At 39.1% G+C, this 16,192-nt stretch overlaps 1 protein-coding gene and 1 long non-coding RNA gene across 6 annotated transcripts in view; one reads left to right on the top strand and one right to left on the bottom strand.

The window, feature by feature from the left end:
- The window catches only part of kif7 (kinesin family member 7), an 18,947-nt gene extending 12,229 nt beyond the window's left edge, over positions 1–6,718 (bottom strand). For 4 of the 5 annotated variants that reach the window (XM_061881388.1, XM_061881403.1, XM_061881411.1 and 1 more), the window contains exons 1-6: positions 6,574–6,718; positions 4,577–4,974; positions 4,242–4,439; positions 959–1,358; positions 528–875; positions 169–361 (exon numbers count right to left, since the gene is read on the bottom strand). In XM_061881388.1, coding sequence (XP_061737372.1) covers positions 169–361; positions 528–875; positions 959–1,358; positions 4,242–4,439; positions 4,577–4,907 — 1,470 coding nt within the window. In that variant the 5' untranslated portion in view covers positions 4,908–4,974; positions 6,574–6,718. Of the gene's footprint in view, positions 1–168; positions 362–527; positions 876–958; positions 1,359–4,241; positions 4,440–4,576; positions 4,975–5,047; positions 5,703–6,573 lie in introns of those variants that run through there. The other variant, XM_061881393.1, reaches the window with a different exon arrangement.
- LOC133539246 (uncharacterized) lies at positions 6,176–16,192 on the top strand. The gene is made up of 4 exons (XR_009803221.1): positions 6,176–6,299; positions 14,137–14,200; positions 15,586–15,635; positions 15,727–16,192. It is a non-coding gene; the product is annotated as an uncharacterized LOC133539246 (long non-coding RNA).

Raw genomic sequence — 16,192 nt, 5'->3', positions numbered from 1 at the left:
TTAGCTTGTGCACAAAATTAGCTGTATATATAATGATACCTTGCCATACACTCTAATTATGCTTTTAAGTAGTTGAAAAAAAAACTAGACAATGTCCGGTGGAAATATTGTTATGAGCCATTTTATGAGTCACACTGCACTGGTTTTAAATGTTTGTTCAAGACATACCTGGTTGTTCACAGAAGGTCTTTCCCTTCTTAAAGCGACGTTTTCCTCAGTAGAACTGTTCTCGATCCCGCTGTCTGGTCCAGAGGCAGTTGTCAGTCTACTCCGTTCCTCTTCCACAGAGCAGATCCACTCTTTCACTTTCAGAGTCTGTTCCGCGGTCAGCGCGCCTTCACTTTGCAGCTCACGTAGCAATCTATGTGCAAGAAATTATCAAAAATTGGGTTTACATTGGGTCAATACTGCAACTTTGTTAGTTACAAAATACAACTTGGTAATATCCGATTATCTTTATAATTCAGTACCGTATATACATGTACTTTCTTGTAAATGGTGTAACTTAGTATAAATCATGTAATGACCTGTAAGCGGTGTCTGTGCAAGTCCTATAGTGCACACTTTGGACTTGAAGCCTGCTGATTTCTCCTTCGCCAAGTCGTAGTCTTCGGTTAGGATCAGCATGAGCGATAATGCGGGTCTCTGAACGATGGCGGTTTTCCAAGGCTCGGCGAAGGGCCTTGATTTGTTGCTCCAGCCCTTCCACACGATCAGGCTCCCGCTTGCAGTTGACAGTAGCCCGATTCTGAATATTGCGGGCCCTTGTTGCATAATTTAGCGTGTTAAGACTTTCATCAAAGTCTGAGGAAGATGGGCTGACGCAGGCGATCATCAGGGTTTTTGAATTTCCTCCCAAGGAGTCTTTAAGTATCCTGGTTGAAATAACGAAACAAGTTCAAAACACACATCTAACATTAATATTAAGGCTAATAATGTGATATTGCTATAAACTCACCTTGTGATTTTAGAATCTCTATAAGGTATGTGAGAGCCTTTTCTTTTGGGGTCACCAAGGGCTCCGATAACGTTCCCCAGTGCAAGAAGGCCACTGTTAATCTGGATGCTCTCTTTTAGTCTCTCGCCTGTGTTGCCTGTCCTCAGGATGCGCTCTGAGCCTGCCAGGTCTACAAAATGGAACTTGGAAGACAACATTTGGGGTCCGGTGCTTGTCGCATTCCCGTAAAGGCGCAAACTCCCCCGCCGCTGATCCATGTACAAGGTGAAGATAGTGTGGGAGCGGCTCGAGTTTGGATTCATTTGGGTTGCACCAGTGTGTCTCGCTGTGTTTCCTGATTCCAGTAAACTCAACACCTCATCAAGACCCTCCACTTCACACTCCTTTACACCACACAGGACTAATATGCACACAAAAAGAAGCATGTAAATAAACAAGGGAGACTTTATACAATACACTATGTCCACAACATTACATAGACATGCATGATGATAATGAGATCGAAAAAAATGTTTTACATTCAGTAAATAAGCATTATTACAAGGGAAGTTGCTGCTGATTCCGAGACCAATAATCCATGAATGAAATCGGCCGATACCAATAGTGATACTGATCACATGCATTAACTAGAGGTGGGAATCGTTGGGCACCTCACAATTCCATTACGATTCAGGAGCTACGATTCAATTAACAATTGGTTAGTTAAATGAATTCCCACATTTATTAAATTAATGAAAATGTGTGCAAATGCCCGATAACAAAGGAGCTGGTGGGATCTCTCTGTGAGGTCGTTAACTACAGTCAGCCAAATTTGAAAACTGTGTGCATTACTTTATTTACAATAAATAAATCGTTTATCGATTATTGACGTTTACTAATCGATTCTATAATAGTCCATTGCCAAATTGCGATGAATCTAAAAATCAATTATTTCCCCCACATCTAGCATTAACTGTAAATCCTTCAATGTATTTATTGTGAGTGCTATTGACAGTTTAACATTGTTAGCACACTATTTAAAGTAGTTCCTTATTCTCTTTTATTACATACAGTTGTTTGAAGTAAAACAAAGTCAATGATACAATATGACAAAACAAAATCAAACACTACTACAGACTACCCATTGATATTTCTTTTGACCTCAAAGTTCTACTGTGTCCAAGGAATTTATCTGAATTTGTAAACATTGAAAAAAATAAAATAAAATATTTTTCAAGATATCAATCTAATCACTCTAGCATCGGTCATATACTGATATTGGCCTTCGTGTTGACAGCATCAATTAATGGATTGATCCGCCTTCTTGCATGTAGTGTACTGACTGTTACAATGCTGACGCACCAACAGTTGCCATATTATCCTCTCTCTAGACTCTTATTAATCTACTTGGTAAGCAGATATTAACAGAAAATTAACTTCTGCTGTAAGGCATTTCCATCTCCACTTCCTAAAGTTTACTAAGCACTTATTTCTTCTTTTGTTTCTAGCTAGCTTAAGTAAGTAAGTCAGTAAGTAAATTGTATTTATAAAGCGATTTTCACAGATAAAATCACAAAGGTGAAGTAAAACAACAATACAATAAAACAACAGGGGCAACATCATGAAAAGGATACAAAGTGGATTAAAAGTGATAATTAAAACGTGCATCAACTAAAAGCTTTACTAAAAAGAGAAGTTTTCAAATGTTTCTTAAAAGTTTCAACACAGTCAACATAACGGAGGGACTGGTGCAAATTGTTCCAGTCTGGGAGCTATAGCCTGGAATACCAGGTCTCCATGGGTTTTAAAACAAGTTTTTGGAATCTTTAGAAGACACTGGCCTGAAGACCGGAGGCTGCGCTCTGAAGAGTAGGGGCATAGCAAGTCAGTGATGTACTGAGGGTTCCCACCGTGCAATGCACGGAATATCAGGACTAAAACCTTAAACTCAATGCGGAATTTAACTGAAAGCCAATGAAGACTGGATAAAATGGGGGTAATATGGGTTGTTCTGGTTGCACCGGTCAAAACTCTGGCAGACGCATTTTGTACAGTCTGAAGTCTCTTTAGCGTTGACATGTTGAAAAGAGTGAAAAGAAAATTGCAAAAGTCAATAAGAGACGAAATGAACGCCTGAATGATCATTTCGAGATCCAATTTTAACAACAGATTTCTCACTTTAGAAATATTTCTGAGATTAGATAAGCTTAGCAGCTGGTTTAGCTATTAAGATACCTGCTCCTGCTTGCTCTCCATGTGTAACAACAATTTTGCCATATTGGATGTGATAATTAATAACTTAGGGGAGTGGCTAAAACAATTTATAGTGATACATAATTAGCTGCTAGCTTGTCAACTCGGAAAGTCCAAGGAATATATTAGCCAGAGGGGATCATCATTTGTGTTCGGTTTTGAAAGGCATTAAATAACAATTGCGATCACAAAAATCCACCATTACTGATAGGAGGCATCCAAATTATTACTTCCAAGTTCCAACTTTTATAGACAGAGGGTTGCATAGCTTTATTAAAGGCAGATTTGTAGATATTGCTCTGGTACTAGAGCTCAGGTACAGTATACCTGTAGACAGTGACTATGTGAATTAGAGGTGTGTCAATGCATCCCGATGTGACAATCAGTATCGATTAGCAAATGTTAAAAAAAGATATTGCTTTCCATGATAGCAAAATAACATCAACAGAACCGCATCACCTAGGAGTTGGCATTGACAAAAAAAGCCACCCGGACCATTTTAAGGGACGGCTGTATTATAGCGTCTACTGTGACGTTAATGATGAAGAGGAGGCGGTCAATCAACAATCGCTTTATTGCAAAATTGGCTACTGTTTATGCCTTTTTATTTAAAGTGACATACATTTTTGGTTATTCTGTAGTGTGGACGCCTCAAATCCTCAGTGCCATGTTATGTATTTTTATTGTCAACAGTGATTTTGCTGGGAAGTCTTTATATATGTAATATTTCCGAACAACATACTAGTACCAAAATCTATAAAAAAAGCAGAGAATTTTGGTTAAAAGAAGTGCTATTTCAAAAGGCACTTAATTTATTACACTTGCCACTTATGGCGTGGATCAGTATGTCTGATATAAGCGTAATGTATTTAAGGGATGCTGACAACATTTCTGTGTAGGGAAAAAGTTGCCTCCAATATCGATAGCAATAATCATTACAATCATGTAATAAATGTATCGTAATCAAATCGACACATGAGGTGCCTAAGATGGCCCACCCCCATTATAATGGATAAATGTATCATTCAACATCAATTTAAAGAGTCCTCACCAATGTTGCCCTTATCTTCCCGGATATGGATGTCCTTGCTTGCAGTTTCCACCTCCAGTAGGTCCTTAAATTCCTCTTTGTAGACCTCTAAGTAGGAAACTCGGACTGAAAAGTCTGTAAGATCATTTTCATCCAGCAGCTTGAAGACGTCTGCAACAGCCCTGGGGATGATGCCTTGCTCCTCATCTCGGAATGAAGCTAAAAGACCAATTAAGAGTGAGTAATGTGCACAGAAAAGTAAAACTGCTCTAAAGCTAAATAAGTTACAACATTAAAATATTATATGAGACAAACTTTAAACTTTAATGATCCACAAGGGAAATTGTTCTACTTACATATATTAGCTTCTCCAATGGTGTACGTCTTCCCTGAGCCTGTCTGACCGTAAGCAAAAACTGTAGCATTGAACCCTTGAAAGAAAGCATCAATGAGAGGCTGCACTGACACAGAATAAACCTCCTCTTGGTGGCAGGTTTCCTCAAACAAGAAATCACACAGGAAGTGTCTGTCATGACCCAGGGTGACCCGCTGGAGTTCAGAGTCTACAGTGATGCAGCTCTCATGGCAGTGGAGGAGCTCTTTAGGAAGCAACGGACGCACTCGAACAGCAACTTGCACTGCAGAAAAATCTCCTCTGCCATGGTTGACTGGCACTTTGGGGGACATAACTGCTACGTCAAGGCTGCTCTGCTACGAGTGGATCATCTTGGAGGGGAAACAGCGGACCATCCGCCTGTAAAATGCAAGAACAATTTATGACAATGTGGAAAAATAATAATATACCCCCAAAAATTAAGTTAAAGTACCAATGATTGTCACACACACACTAGGTGTGGTGGAATGTGTCCTCTGCATTTGACCCATCCCCTTGTTCAAAGCCTGGGAGGTGAGGAGAGCAGTTGGCAGCATCAGTGACCGTGCCCGGGAATAATTTTTTGTGTTTTAAACCCCAATTCCAACCCTTGATGCTGAATGCAAGCAGGGAGGTAACGGATCCCATTTTTTTAGTCTTTGGTATGACTCGGCCAGGGTTCCAACTCACAACCTACCGATCTCAAGGCGGACATTCTAACCACTAGGCCACTGAATAGGACAAAAACCTGCAACGTCGAAGGGAATAAGTGGTAGAAAAAGGATGGATAGAATTTAATTTACTATACAAACATCGGGTCTGGTTCAAATAAAGAGATGAGGGTCTTTAATTTGACCTGCTGTTGTACTCTGTTCCAAAGTGTTAACATGTGCTCAATTTTTTCTTACTATTATTGCTGTGTTGTCTATTACCATTGTTGGTGTTTTTTCTATTACCATTGTTGATGTGTTCATTCTTCCTACATTGTAAATGCAAATTATTGTTACAGTGTATTAATTATTGTTACCTGTGGTAATGCCACCATTTTACAAATTTGTATTATAATCCTTAAACTAAGTAACAGTGAAACTCAATGAACTAATCACTGAATGAAGAACTGGGGGTGGGATTAACTAAATCACCTTCTTCCCACTCCCTTTCAGGCAAAACTGGATCATCATGTTTACATATTGTACATTATCTTTTGCATTATATAGGTTGATTGGCAACACTATATTGGCCTTAGTGTGTGAATGTTGTCTGTCTATATGTGTTGGCCCTGCGATGAGGTGGCGACTTGTCCAGGGTGTACACCGCCTTCCGCCCGATTGTAGCTGAGATAGGCACCAGCGCCCCCCGCGACCCCAAAGGTAATAAGGGGTAGAAAATGGATGGATGGATATAGTAATATGTGTTGTCTACCATGTACTTTATTTTGATGTAATTGCCTGAAATAAATCAAATAAATGAATATACTTAAATGTTAAGGTTTCAATATTCATCTAAATTGGCGAAGTCTCTCACCTTTACTATGACATCAAAACTGGTGTTTAATATTTTATTGTGGTTATTCATTATAAAGAGACTGTTAAATACAGGCTAGTTTTGTTGAATGTTTGTAGCCCGAGGCGTTCCAGTGAGAGGCTAACTTAACTACGATCCCAAAAGTTAGCGAGGATGCACCGTAATAATCATCAGCTTAAAAGGTAAACATATATGTTGGTTATACTATTAAATATAACCGTTTGACCACTCATCCAAACCGAAATTGTTTGTAGTAGTCCACACGCTGGTCTTGTTTACCAAAATGCTGGGTTAGCATTCCAAGCTAGCCAGGAGCAGCAAGCAGTCCGAACAAAAACAAGAGAAAAGTGACGACAACATTTTCAAGTTCTACGACATGTTCCATGTACAAAGTGATCCGTTAGAACGCATTCGTAAATCTGAGAGGGCATATTGAAACAGGCAAATTATACTTACTTGATTAGTGTTGCAGTTAACTATGCTTAAAAGGATAACACTTATTTTTTTGGTTGGAAATGCGAGTTTAGGAGGAAGTCATTGGGAGGAGCAATGGAGAGTTTAGGATTGTTCTTCTTTTTTTTTTTAGCACGAATGGACCACACATCTACTTCATTTAGTCATGTTGCATTTATTTTTCACACAACATCGACAAAGATATTTCAAATGTTTTACTAAGTTCATGAACTACTGTAAAAGTCAAATAAATGTTTTTTTTTTCTGTACAATTTAGCAGTGTTTAAAACTCTATAGGTTAAATTACAAACAAGGTGGCTATTTACAAGGTAAACTGCATTAAAAGATCGATATTGTGTTTGTTTATTAGCCGGTCAAAGCCGTTTCTGTCATTCCCTAAAAATACGTTCAAAAAGTACAGCCAATGTAAGTATAAACAGTGACGTGTCGAATTTATTCAAATATTAAAACAATATATTAATAAAGAGGATTGGGTTTGTGCCATAATTAAGTGAATTAATTAAAGCAAGTTAGGTAGATCAGTCTTTCTTAACTATAGAGCCGGTGCCCATTATAGAGCCGTGAGCGTCCCCTAGAGCAGTGGTTCTCAACCTTTTTCCAGTCATATCCGCTGTGAACATTTTTTTAATTCAAGTACACCCTAATCAGAGCAAAGCATTTTCGGTTGAAAAAATAGATATAAAGAAGTAAAATACAGCACTGATGTGTCATCAGTTTCTGATTTATTAGATTGTATAACAGTGCAAAATATTGCTCATTTGTAGTGGTCTTTCTTGAACTATTTGGAAAAAAAGATATAAAATAACAAAAAATGTGTTGAAAAATAAACAAGTGATTCAATTATAAATAAATATTTCTACAGATAGAAGTAATCATCAACTTAAAGTGGCCTCTTTTGGGGATTGTAAAGAGATCCATCTGGATTAATGTACTTAATTCTAAACATTTCTTCACAAAAAAAGAAATCTTTAACATCAATATTTATGGAACATGTCCACAAAAAATTTAGCTGTCAACACTGAAAATTGCATTGTTGTATTTTTTTTTCACAGTTTATGAACTTACAATCATATTTTGTTGAAGTATTATTCAATACATCTATTTATAGAGGATTTTTTAATTGTTGCTATTTTTAAATATTAAAAAAAACCTCACGTACCCCTTGGCATACCTTCAAGTACCCCCAGGGGTACGCGTACCATAAATATTGATGTTAAAGATTAATTTTTTTGTGAAGAAAATAATTAAGTTCATGAATCCAGATGGATCTCTATTACAATCCCCAAAGATTAAGTTGATGATTACTTCTATGTGTACAAATCTTTATTTGTAATTGAATCACTTGTTTGTTTTCAACAAGTTTTTAGTTATTTTTATATCTTTTTTTCCCAAATAGTTCAAGAAAGACCACTACAAATGAGCAACATTTTGCACTGTTATACAATTTAATAAATCAGAAACTGATGACATAGTGCTGTATTTTACTTCTTTGTCTCTTTTTTTCAACCAAAAATGCTTTGCTCTGATTAGGAAGTACTTGAATTAAAAACATGTTCACAGGGACTACATCACTGAAAAAAGGTTGAGAACCACTGCCCTAGAGGGCTGCCAACAAATGTCTCTTTCACAAAGTGGTCTGTATGGGCCACAGCATAGATATCAAACATGACTAGATACCCCATTGGGTACAGTGGCGCAGGAAATTAGTCCGCCATCTTGAACCGGTATTCTACTCCTCCTTGAGCTGCAGAAACCACAAGAATGAACACGATCACAGAGTATTATGCTGCGTATTCTGGAACAAATCGGCAGACCATGGAAAATGGTTCACAAGAGTGAACATTAGTAATGGTTAATTTTGTGAATTGAAGGGACCCAAATGGATGGATGGAAGATCCTTTTACCCACTAGCGAAATTGTTGCCTGCTTTTGCAGCTATCTTAGTTATCTACTGCATGTTTAGTGCCAGTGTTCCGGATATGAACTGAGACTTAATTAGTCACATTCCTTAACACTGACTTAGATTACAACAGACACGATAATGCTAAAAAACATATATTCTTGGTTTAACATTGACCATCGATTTGTTGCACAGAATGTATTTACATGTAATTCACCAACAGCAAGCTAGCTGTCAGGTTTAAATATAGATTTACTTGAAAATGTAAATAACTGAACATCTGACTGTACAACAGTTGGTCATCCAGTTAATTTGGCTATTGTCATAGTCTCAATTTTCGAACCTTTGCTTCATTATCAACAGATATGTATGAAAATTAGTTTTGTTAAATAAATATTTAAACCAACTTGTTTTAAAGGTGCCATACGTAATAATTTAATGTCAAGTCATCATAAATGGTCCTGATATGTCAAAGGGATTTAATAAATTATTTTCTTTTTAAATAACTTTATAACTGATAACATTTAGTTCAGCCAGAATATGCTCATTTCAAAATTAGGTATTCAGCCCCGAAATAGTTTTATTGTTTTAATTTTGATGCCCTACCCTCCACCGTTTGACTAATTAAAATGTGCGTGAGGGTGTCACATCAAGGTTTCCAGTTACACACCGCCCTCTTCGTCTAGCTACTGTAACTGGTAAGTTACTAAACATGTCAGACCTTAGTAAATCTAAAAGGCGTCGTTACGATTCTCAAGTTGTTCATGACAAAGCCAGGAACAAAACGAGGATTTGTATTGGGGATGCCTTTGAAAGATGGAGAAGATTTTTTCATCTGACGCCAAACTTGCTAATTTCCTCCTTGATATATATGTCAGGCACTTACGTTTTCTTATTACTTGTAATAAATGGAAATGGACATTTGTTATGTAAACTATACTGTCCAATACAGTCTATGATCTTGTCTAACAAAACTAGTATGTTCCTGCAACAAATGCTTAGGACCGAAGCACCATCACACTAATGTAGTTACTACGTTACATGCTAGCCCGGTCAATGACACATCAACATATAGGCTAACGGGGAAATTATATGCCCGTTAGCCTGTATGTTGATGAGTCATCCAACTGGCAGGGCAAAATATATTTTCGACCAAAAAAAACTATGTAGATATGGGTAGTGTCAGTGCAGATTTCCTTCTCAATATGCTGATACGCTGAGGAAATGTGTTCCAACATTAGCACAGCTAATTGCAGTTTCTGGTACTGTATGTGCATCAAACACATATGGGGTGGTATGTGCTTGACACAATATAATGCATTACATGTAATGATGTTCTACTTTTTGTATTGACATGGTAGTAGGCTATATGATATATGTGTAACATGTTTTTTGCGTTACGTGGGTTGGCTCATAGAATTGCACCCTGCACTGAAAGATGGTGATGTGCGTACATGGAAGAGAATGCAATGCGTCAGGTTGGATGCAACATGGAGTTATGCAGAACGAAATGTGCCGGTAATTTTACTGTTGGCCTTGACTTATCATCAGAGTAGGCCTATGCGATATATAATATATTATTTATTATTATATATAATTATTTCTATGGGTGTCCGTGCGTTCAAACTAGACATTTTAGCAGGGTAATGCCAACAATCTGTCCCGACTCCCGACAAAAATATTGCTGCGTAACTTTACAAATACATTTGGCTAATCGACATCAGTAAAATGTAACATAATGACTTAGTAAACCATCTTGCAAGAAGCATAAACAAGAGAAACCTACAGCGTAGGACTCAGTGATTGCCATTTGAAGCTTCTTCGAGTAGGATTCGGATTCTGCTGTGTATCTGGCAACCACAGTCATAGAGAGAAGGAAGGGACTACAAAATTGTGACTGTGATTGCAGTACCATATCTGGCCACACTACAACATATGGCACCTTTACATAGATAGATAGATAGATAGATAGATAGATAGATGGATGGATAGATAGATAGATAGATAGATAGAAAGATCGATCAATCAATCAATGTTTACTTATATAGCTCTAAATCACTAGTGTCTCAAAGGGCTGCACAAACCACTACGACATCCTCGGTAGGCCCACATAAGGGCAAGGAAAACTCACACCCAGTGGGACGTCGGTGACAATGATGACCCAGTGGGACGTCGGTGATAATGATGACTATGAGAACCTTGGAGAGGAGGAAAGCAATGGATGTCGAACAGGTCTAACATGATACTGTGAAAGTTCAATCCATAATGGACCCACACAGTCGCGAGAGTCCAGTCCAAAGCGGATCCGACACAGCAGCGAGAGTCCCGTTCACAGCGGAGCCAGCAGGAAAACATCCCAAGCGGAGGCGGATCAGCAGCGCAGGGATGTCCCCAGCCGATACACAGGCAAGCAGTACATGGCCACCGGTCCGGACCGGACCCCCTCCACAAGGGAGAGTGGGACATAGGAGAAAAAGAAAAGAAACGGCAGATCAACTGGTCTAAAAAGGGAGTCTATTTAAAGGCTACAGTATACAAATGAGTTTTAAGGTGAGACTTAAATGCTTCTACTGAGGTGGCATCTCGAACTGTTACCGGGAGGGCATTCCAGAGTACTGGAGCCCGAAATGAAAACGCTCTATAGCCCGCAGACTTTTTTGGGCTTTGGGAATCACTAATAAGCCGGAGTCCTTTGAACTCAGATTTCTCGCCGGGACATATTGTACAATACAATCGGCAAGATAGGATGGAGGTAGACCGTGTAGTATTTTATACGTAAGTAGTAAAACCTTAAAGTCACATCTTAAGTGCACAGGAAGCCAGTGCAGGTGAGCCAGTACAGGCGTAATGTGATCAAACTTTCTTGTTCTTGTCAAAAGTCTAGCAGCCGCATTTTGTACCTACTGTAATCTTTTAATGCTAGACATGGGGAGACCCGAAAATAATACGTTACAGTAGTCGAGGCGAGACGTAACAAATGCATGGATAATGATCTCAGCGTCTTTAGTGGACAGAATGGAGCGAATTTTAGCGATATTACGGAGATGAAAGAAGGCCGTTTTAGTAACACTTTTAATGTGTGACTCAAAGGAGAGAGTTGGGTCGAAGATAATACCCAGATTCTTTACCGTGTCGCCTTGTTTAATTGTTTGGTTGTCAAATGTTAGAGTTGTATTATTAAATAGAGGTTGGTGTCTAGCAGGACCGATAATCAGCATTTCCGTTTTTTTGGCGTTGAGTTGCAAAAAGTTAGCGGACATCCATTGTTTAATTTCATTAAGACATGCCTCCAGCTGACTACAATCCGGCGTGTTGGTCAGATTTAGGGGCATGTAGAGTTGGGTGTCATCAGCATAACAGTGAAAGCTAACACCGTACTTGCATATGATGTCACCTAGCGGCAGCATGTAGATGCTGAAGAGTGCAGGGCCAAGGACCGAACCCTGGGGAACTCCACACATTACCTTAACGTAGTCCGAGGTCACATTGTTATGGGAGACGCACTGCATCCTATCAGTAAGATAAGAGTTAAACCAAGACAGGGCTAAGTCTGACATACCAATTCGTGTTTTGATACGTTCTAATAAAATATTATGATCGACGGTATCGAAAGCAGCGCTAAGATCGAGGAGCAGCAACATAGATGACGCATCAGAATCCATCGTTAGCAATAGATCATTAGTCATTTTTGCGAGGGCTGTCTCCGTAGAGTGATTTGCCCTGAAACCGGATTGAAAGGTTTCACATAGATTGTTAGACGCTAAGTGTTCATTTAACTGCTCCGCAACAATTTTTTCGAGGATTTTTGAAATAAATGGAAGGTGAGACACCGGTTGGTAGTTTACCATGAAGTCAGGATCGAGGTTAGGTCTTTTAAGAAGAGGATGAATAACCGCTTTTTTGAATGCTAGGGGAACAGTGCCCGAGGAAAGTGATAAGTTTATAATATTTAGCACTGATGGACCTAATAATACAAAGAGCTCCTTGATCAGTTTCCCAGGAAGAGGGTCAAGTAAACATGTTGTTTGTTTTATTCCATTTACACGTTGTAACAATTCCTCTAATGTTATTTCCTCAAAACGAGAGGAACTATTTTGGAGGGCAATATTCGCCGTATATACAGTCGTATCTGTGTTAATAGAACCCCGTTGTAGCTGGGACACATTGTCTTTAATCTCCTTTCTAATAACTTCAATTGTCTTATTAAAGAATTGCATAAAGTCATCAGCTGAGTGGGTGGAGCTACTGGACGGGGTCCCTTGTTGGGTTAGCGATTTTACCGTACTAAACAAAAATTTGGGATCGTTTTTATTACGGTGGATGAGAGTTGAGTAATATTTAGCTTTAGCTAAGGTAAGCATGCGTTTATAAGTTATTAAACTATCACTCCATGCTTGATGGTGCACCTCGAGTTTAGTCGTGCGCCATTTGCGTTCCAGCTTTCTACATAATAATTTCTGAGCTCTAGTTTCTTCTGTAAACCACGGGGTACGCTTTTTTGGAACCTTTTTTAACTTTAGCGGTGCTATGTTATCAATGGTTTCGCGCAGGGCGTTGTTAAAGTTGTTAGTGAGGTTATCAATAGAGCCCACATACTTTGGGAATGGTGCCATTACCGAGGGCAGTAGGTCAGCAAGAGTTGTCGTTGTGGCCGTATTAATATTGCGGCTGCTATAGCAGTTATTATTATTATTAGTTTGACGAAGATGCGTCTGAACCTCGAATTTTATAAGGTAATGATCGGACAATACATTAATATACGGGAGTATCGTAACTTTAGAAACGGTGATACCCCTGACAAGCACTAGGTCTATCGTATTACCGTTGCGATACGTGGGTTCATTTATTATTTGTGTAAGACCACAGCTATCAATTATAGTCTGGAGCGCTACGCACGGTGGGTCCGATGGGGTATTCATATGGATATTAAAGTCCCCCATTATGATTATATTATCGGCGTGCGTCACTAGATCAGCAACGAACTCTGAGAATTCATTGATAAAGTCCGAATAGGGCCCTGGGGGGTGGTAGATAACAGCCAGGTGTAGAGGCAGCGGTGTGACAGACCTCATAGTAAGCACCTCAAACGATTTATATTTATTATTTATGTTAGGACTAAGGTTAAAGTTTTCGTTGTATATTAGTGCGACCCCTCCACCCCTTTTAAGGGGACGGGCAATGTGCGCGTGTGTAAAGTTAGGAGGACATGCCTCATTTAGCGCAAAAAAGTCGTTTGGTTTAAGCCAGGTTTCGCTGAGACCGATGACGTTAAGATTGTTGTCTCTAATGATATCATTAACTAACAACGTTTTGGGAGAAACTGCACGCATCATAGTTTGCCACCTCAGTAGAACACATGTCCAACTCTGAAACAATCAAAGCAGAAAAAACTTGTTCTAATTTAACTGACTCCTTACCCAGACCAGTAGTCTCGCATCTTCCATTTAAATCCGGCTTCAGGATTCTATCTTCAGAGAGATAGATAAATAGATAGATAGATAGAACATTATTGATTCCTTCAGGAGAGTTCCTTCAGGAAAATTTAAACTTAAGTTCCACATGACAAGTGTTTTTGCAATATGTTTGCTGAAATGATGCCCATTTCAATGTTTTTCACTGTTCTCTGATGTTTGTCTTGTTTGCAGTGTATTGCAGGTCCTAGAGATGCTTCTAACAGTCATGTATTACACAACATCAATGATATGGATGGTAAGTATGTTTGTACAATGATTTCCTTTAAATGGTGTTCAACACAAAGTTGTGTTCTTGTTGGTTTTATCTAGTATTCAATGTATGTTTTCTTGTGAGTTCACTAAAGGCCTACTGAAATGCGATTTTCATATTCAAACGGGGATAGCAGGTCCATTCTATGTGTCATACTTGATCATTTCACGATATTGCCATATTTTTGCTGAAAGGATTTAGTAGTGAACATCAATGATAAAGTTTGCAACTTTTGGTCGCTAATAAAAAAGCCTTGCCTGTACTGGAAGTAGCAGACGATGTGCGCGTGACGTCACCGGTGAGGCGACGGCTCCAGGCGGCGGCAGTGGGAGAGCTTCAGATGTAATCAGACACATTTACTAGAATAATTCTGGAAAATCCCTTATCTGCTTATTGTGTTAATAGTATTTTAGTGAGATTATAAAGTCATACCTGAAAGTCGAATGGTTGCGGTGAACGCCAGTGTCTCTGAGAGAAGCCGAGGTCGCGTAATCCACTCAAGTCTCCGGTAAGGGCCGACTTAATATCACAATTTTCTCACCTACAACTTGCTGGTTGACGTAGAGAAACATGTTTGCGTGACCGCTCTGTGTTAAAGCTTCACAAGAAACAAAGAAACACCGGCTGTGTTTCGGTGCTAAAGACAGCTGCAATCCAACGCTTTCCACCAACAGCATTCTTCTTTATAGTCTCCATTATTAATTGAACAAATTGCAAAAGATTCAGCAACACAGATGTCCAAAATACTGTGTAATTGCACGATGAAAAGAGACGACTTTTAGCCGTGAGTGGTGCTGGGCTAAAATGTCCCCTCCAACCAATAACGTCACAAACACGCGTCATCATACACGTCATCATTTCGCGACGTTTTCAACAGGAAACTCTGCTGGAAAATTAAAATTGTAATTTAGTCAACTAAACCGGCGTTATTGGCTGTGTTGCAATGTTAAGATTTCATCATTGATATATAAACTATCAGACTGCGTGGTCGGTAGTAGTGGTTTCAGTAGGCCTTTAATATCTGCAGTTCCATTGTCCTGAAAGTACACTGTACAAGCTAAACAAAATAACGTTCCCATTTCTAAAAACATGATGCAAACTGATTATCTGTCTGCCCTGGGAGCTGTTTACAATTTAAATTCTTTGTGAGTTTGCGAACCTGTGATAGGCACTCAACAAATGGTGGTTCAACATTACTGATTGATGTGATTGTTGAAATTCATTGAACTGCTTTGACCAAACATCATTATATAGTGCTTTTTGAGGGTTCTTGAGGTAATTGTCCGTAATCGGATTTGTCATTTATATAGACACACGGATGCTGATGATCCCGGATTTCTCCAAGTTCATGGATATGTTCTCACTTACAGGTTCATCCAGGATCCCTTGGAACTCCTATTTAATTCAATCAGAGCGTCACGTAGGGTTGATAATACATTCTGGAAACAACTGATGTCTTTATATGCTATGCCTCGGAAGTAATTCTGTATTGTGTCTGTTTTCCATGTAAGGCGGCTGGAACAACAATCCAATTGCACGCCAGTTCCAGGCCATTTCCACCATCTGATGGTTCGCTTTGGTGTCTCACAAAGTGAGACTGGCTGTGTGGCAGCCCAAGATAACACAGGTTCTCTCTCTGCAGTTGCGATGTCCTCTGCTGAAACTGCAGAAAAACACCTATCTCTATTTGCCAACCTTTCGGCCATTGTGTGTGACCACAGTTATTTTCCCAATCGTGTTGCTGGTCTGGTGGAAAATTCTCTGGTCTACATAGAAAGATCAGTAGTCTGGCAGATACCAAAGGAGCTGTCCTGTGATGTCATTTGGGTAGCGTAGTCATTTGACAAGAGCTACCACCTTCGAGCCCTGAAAAAAAAAGTGGCCTAGTGATTCCATCACAGAGCACAGGGAAAGTTTAATTCCATAATCATGTTTGTTTTTAAATCTTTGTGTATTAAAGTATCAATCAATCATCCA

This window comes from Nerophis ophidion, linkage group LG02, assembly GCF_033978795.1.
Source record: "Nerophis ophidion isolate RoL-2023_Sa linkage group LG02, RoL_Noph_v1.0, whole genome shotgun sequence".
Taxonomy (NCBI): Eukaryota; Metazoa; Chordata; class Actinopteri; order Syngnathiformes; family Syngnathidae; genus Nerophis; species Nerophis ophidion.
This window is presented reverse-complemented; position numbering and strand designations above follow the sequence as displayed.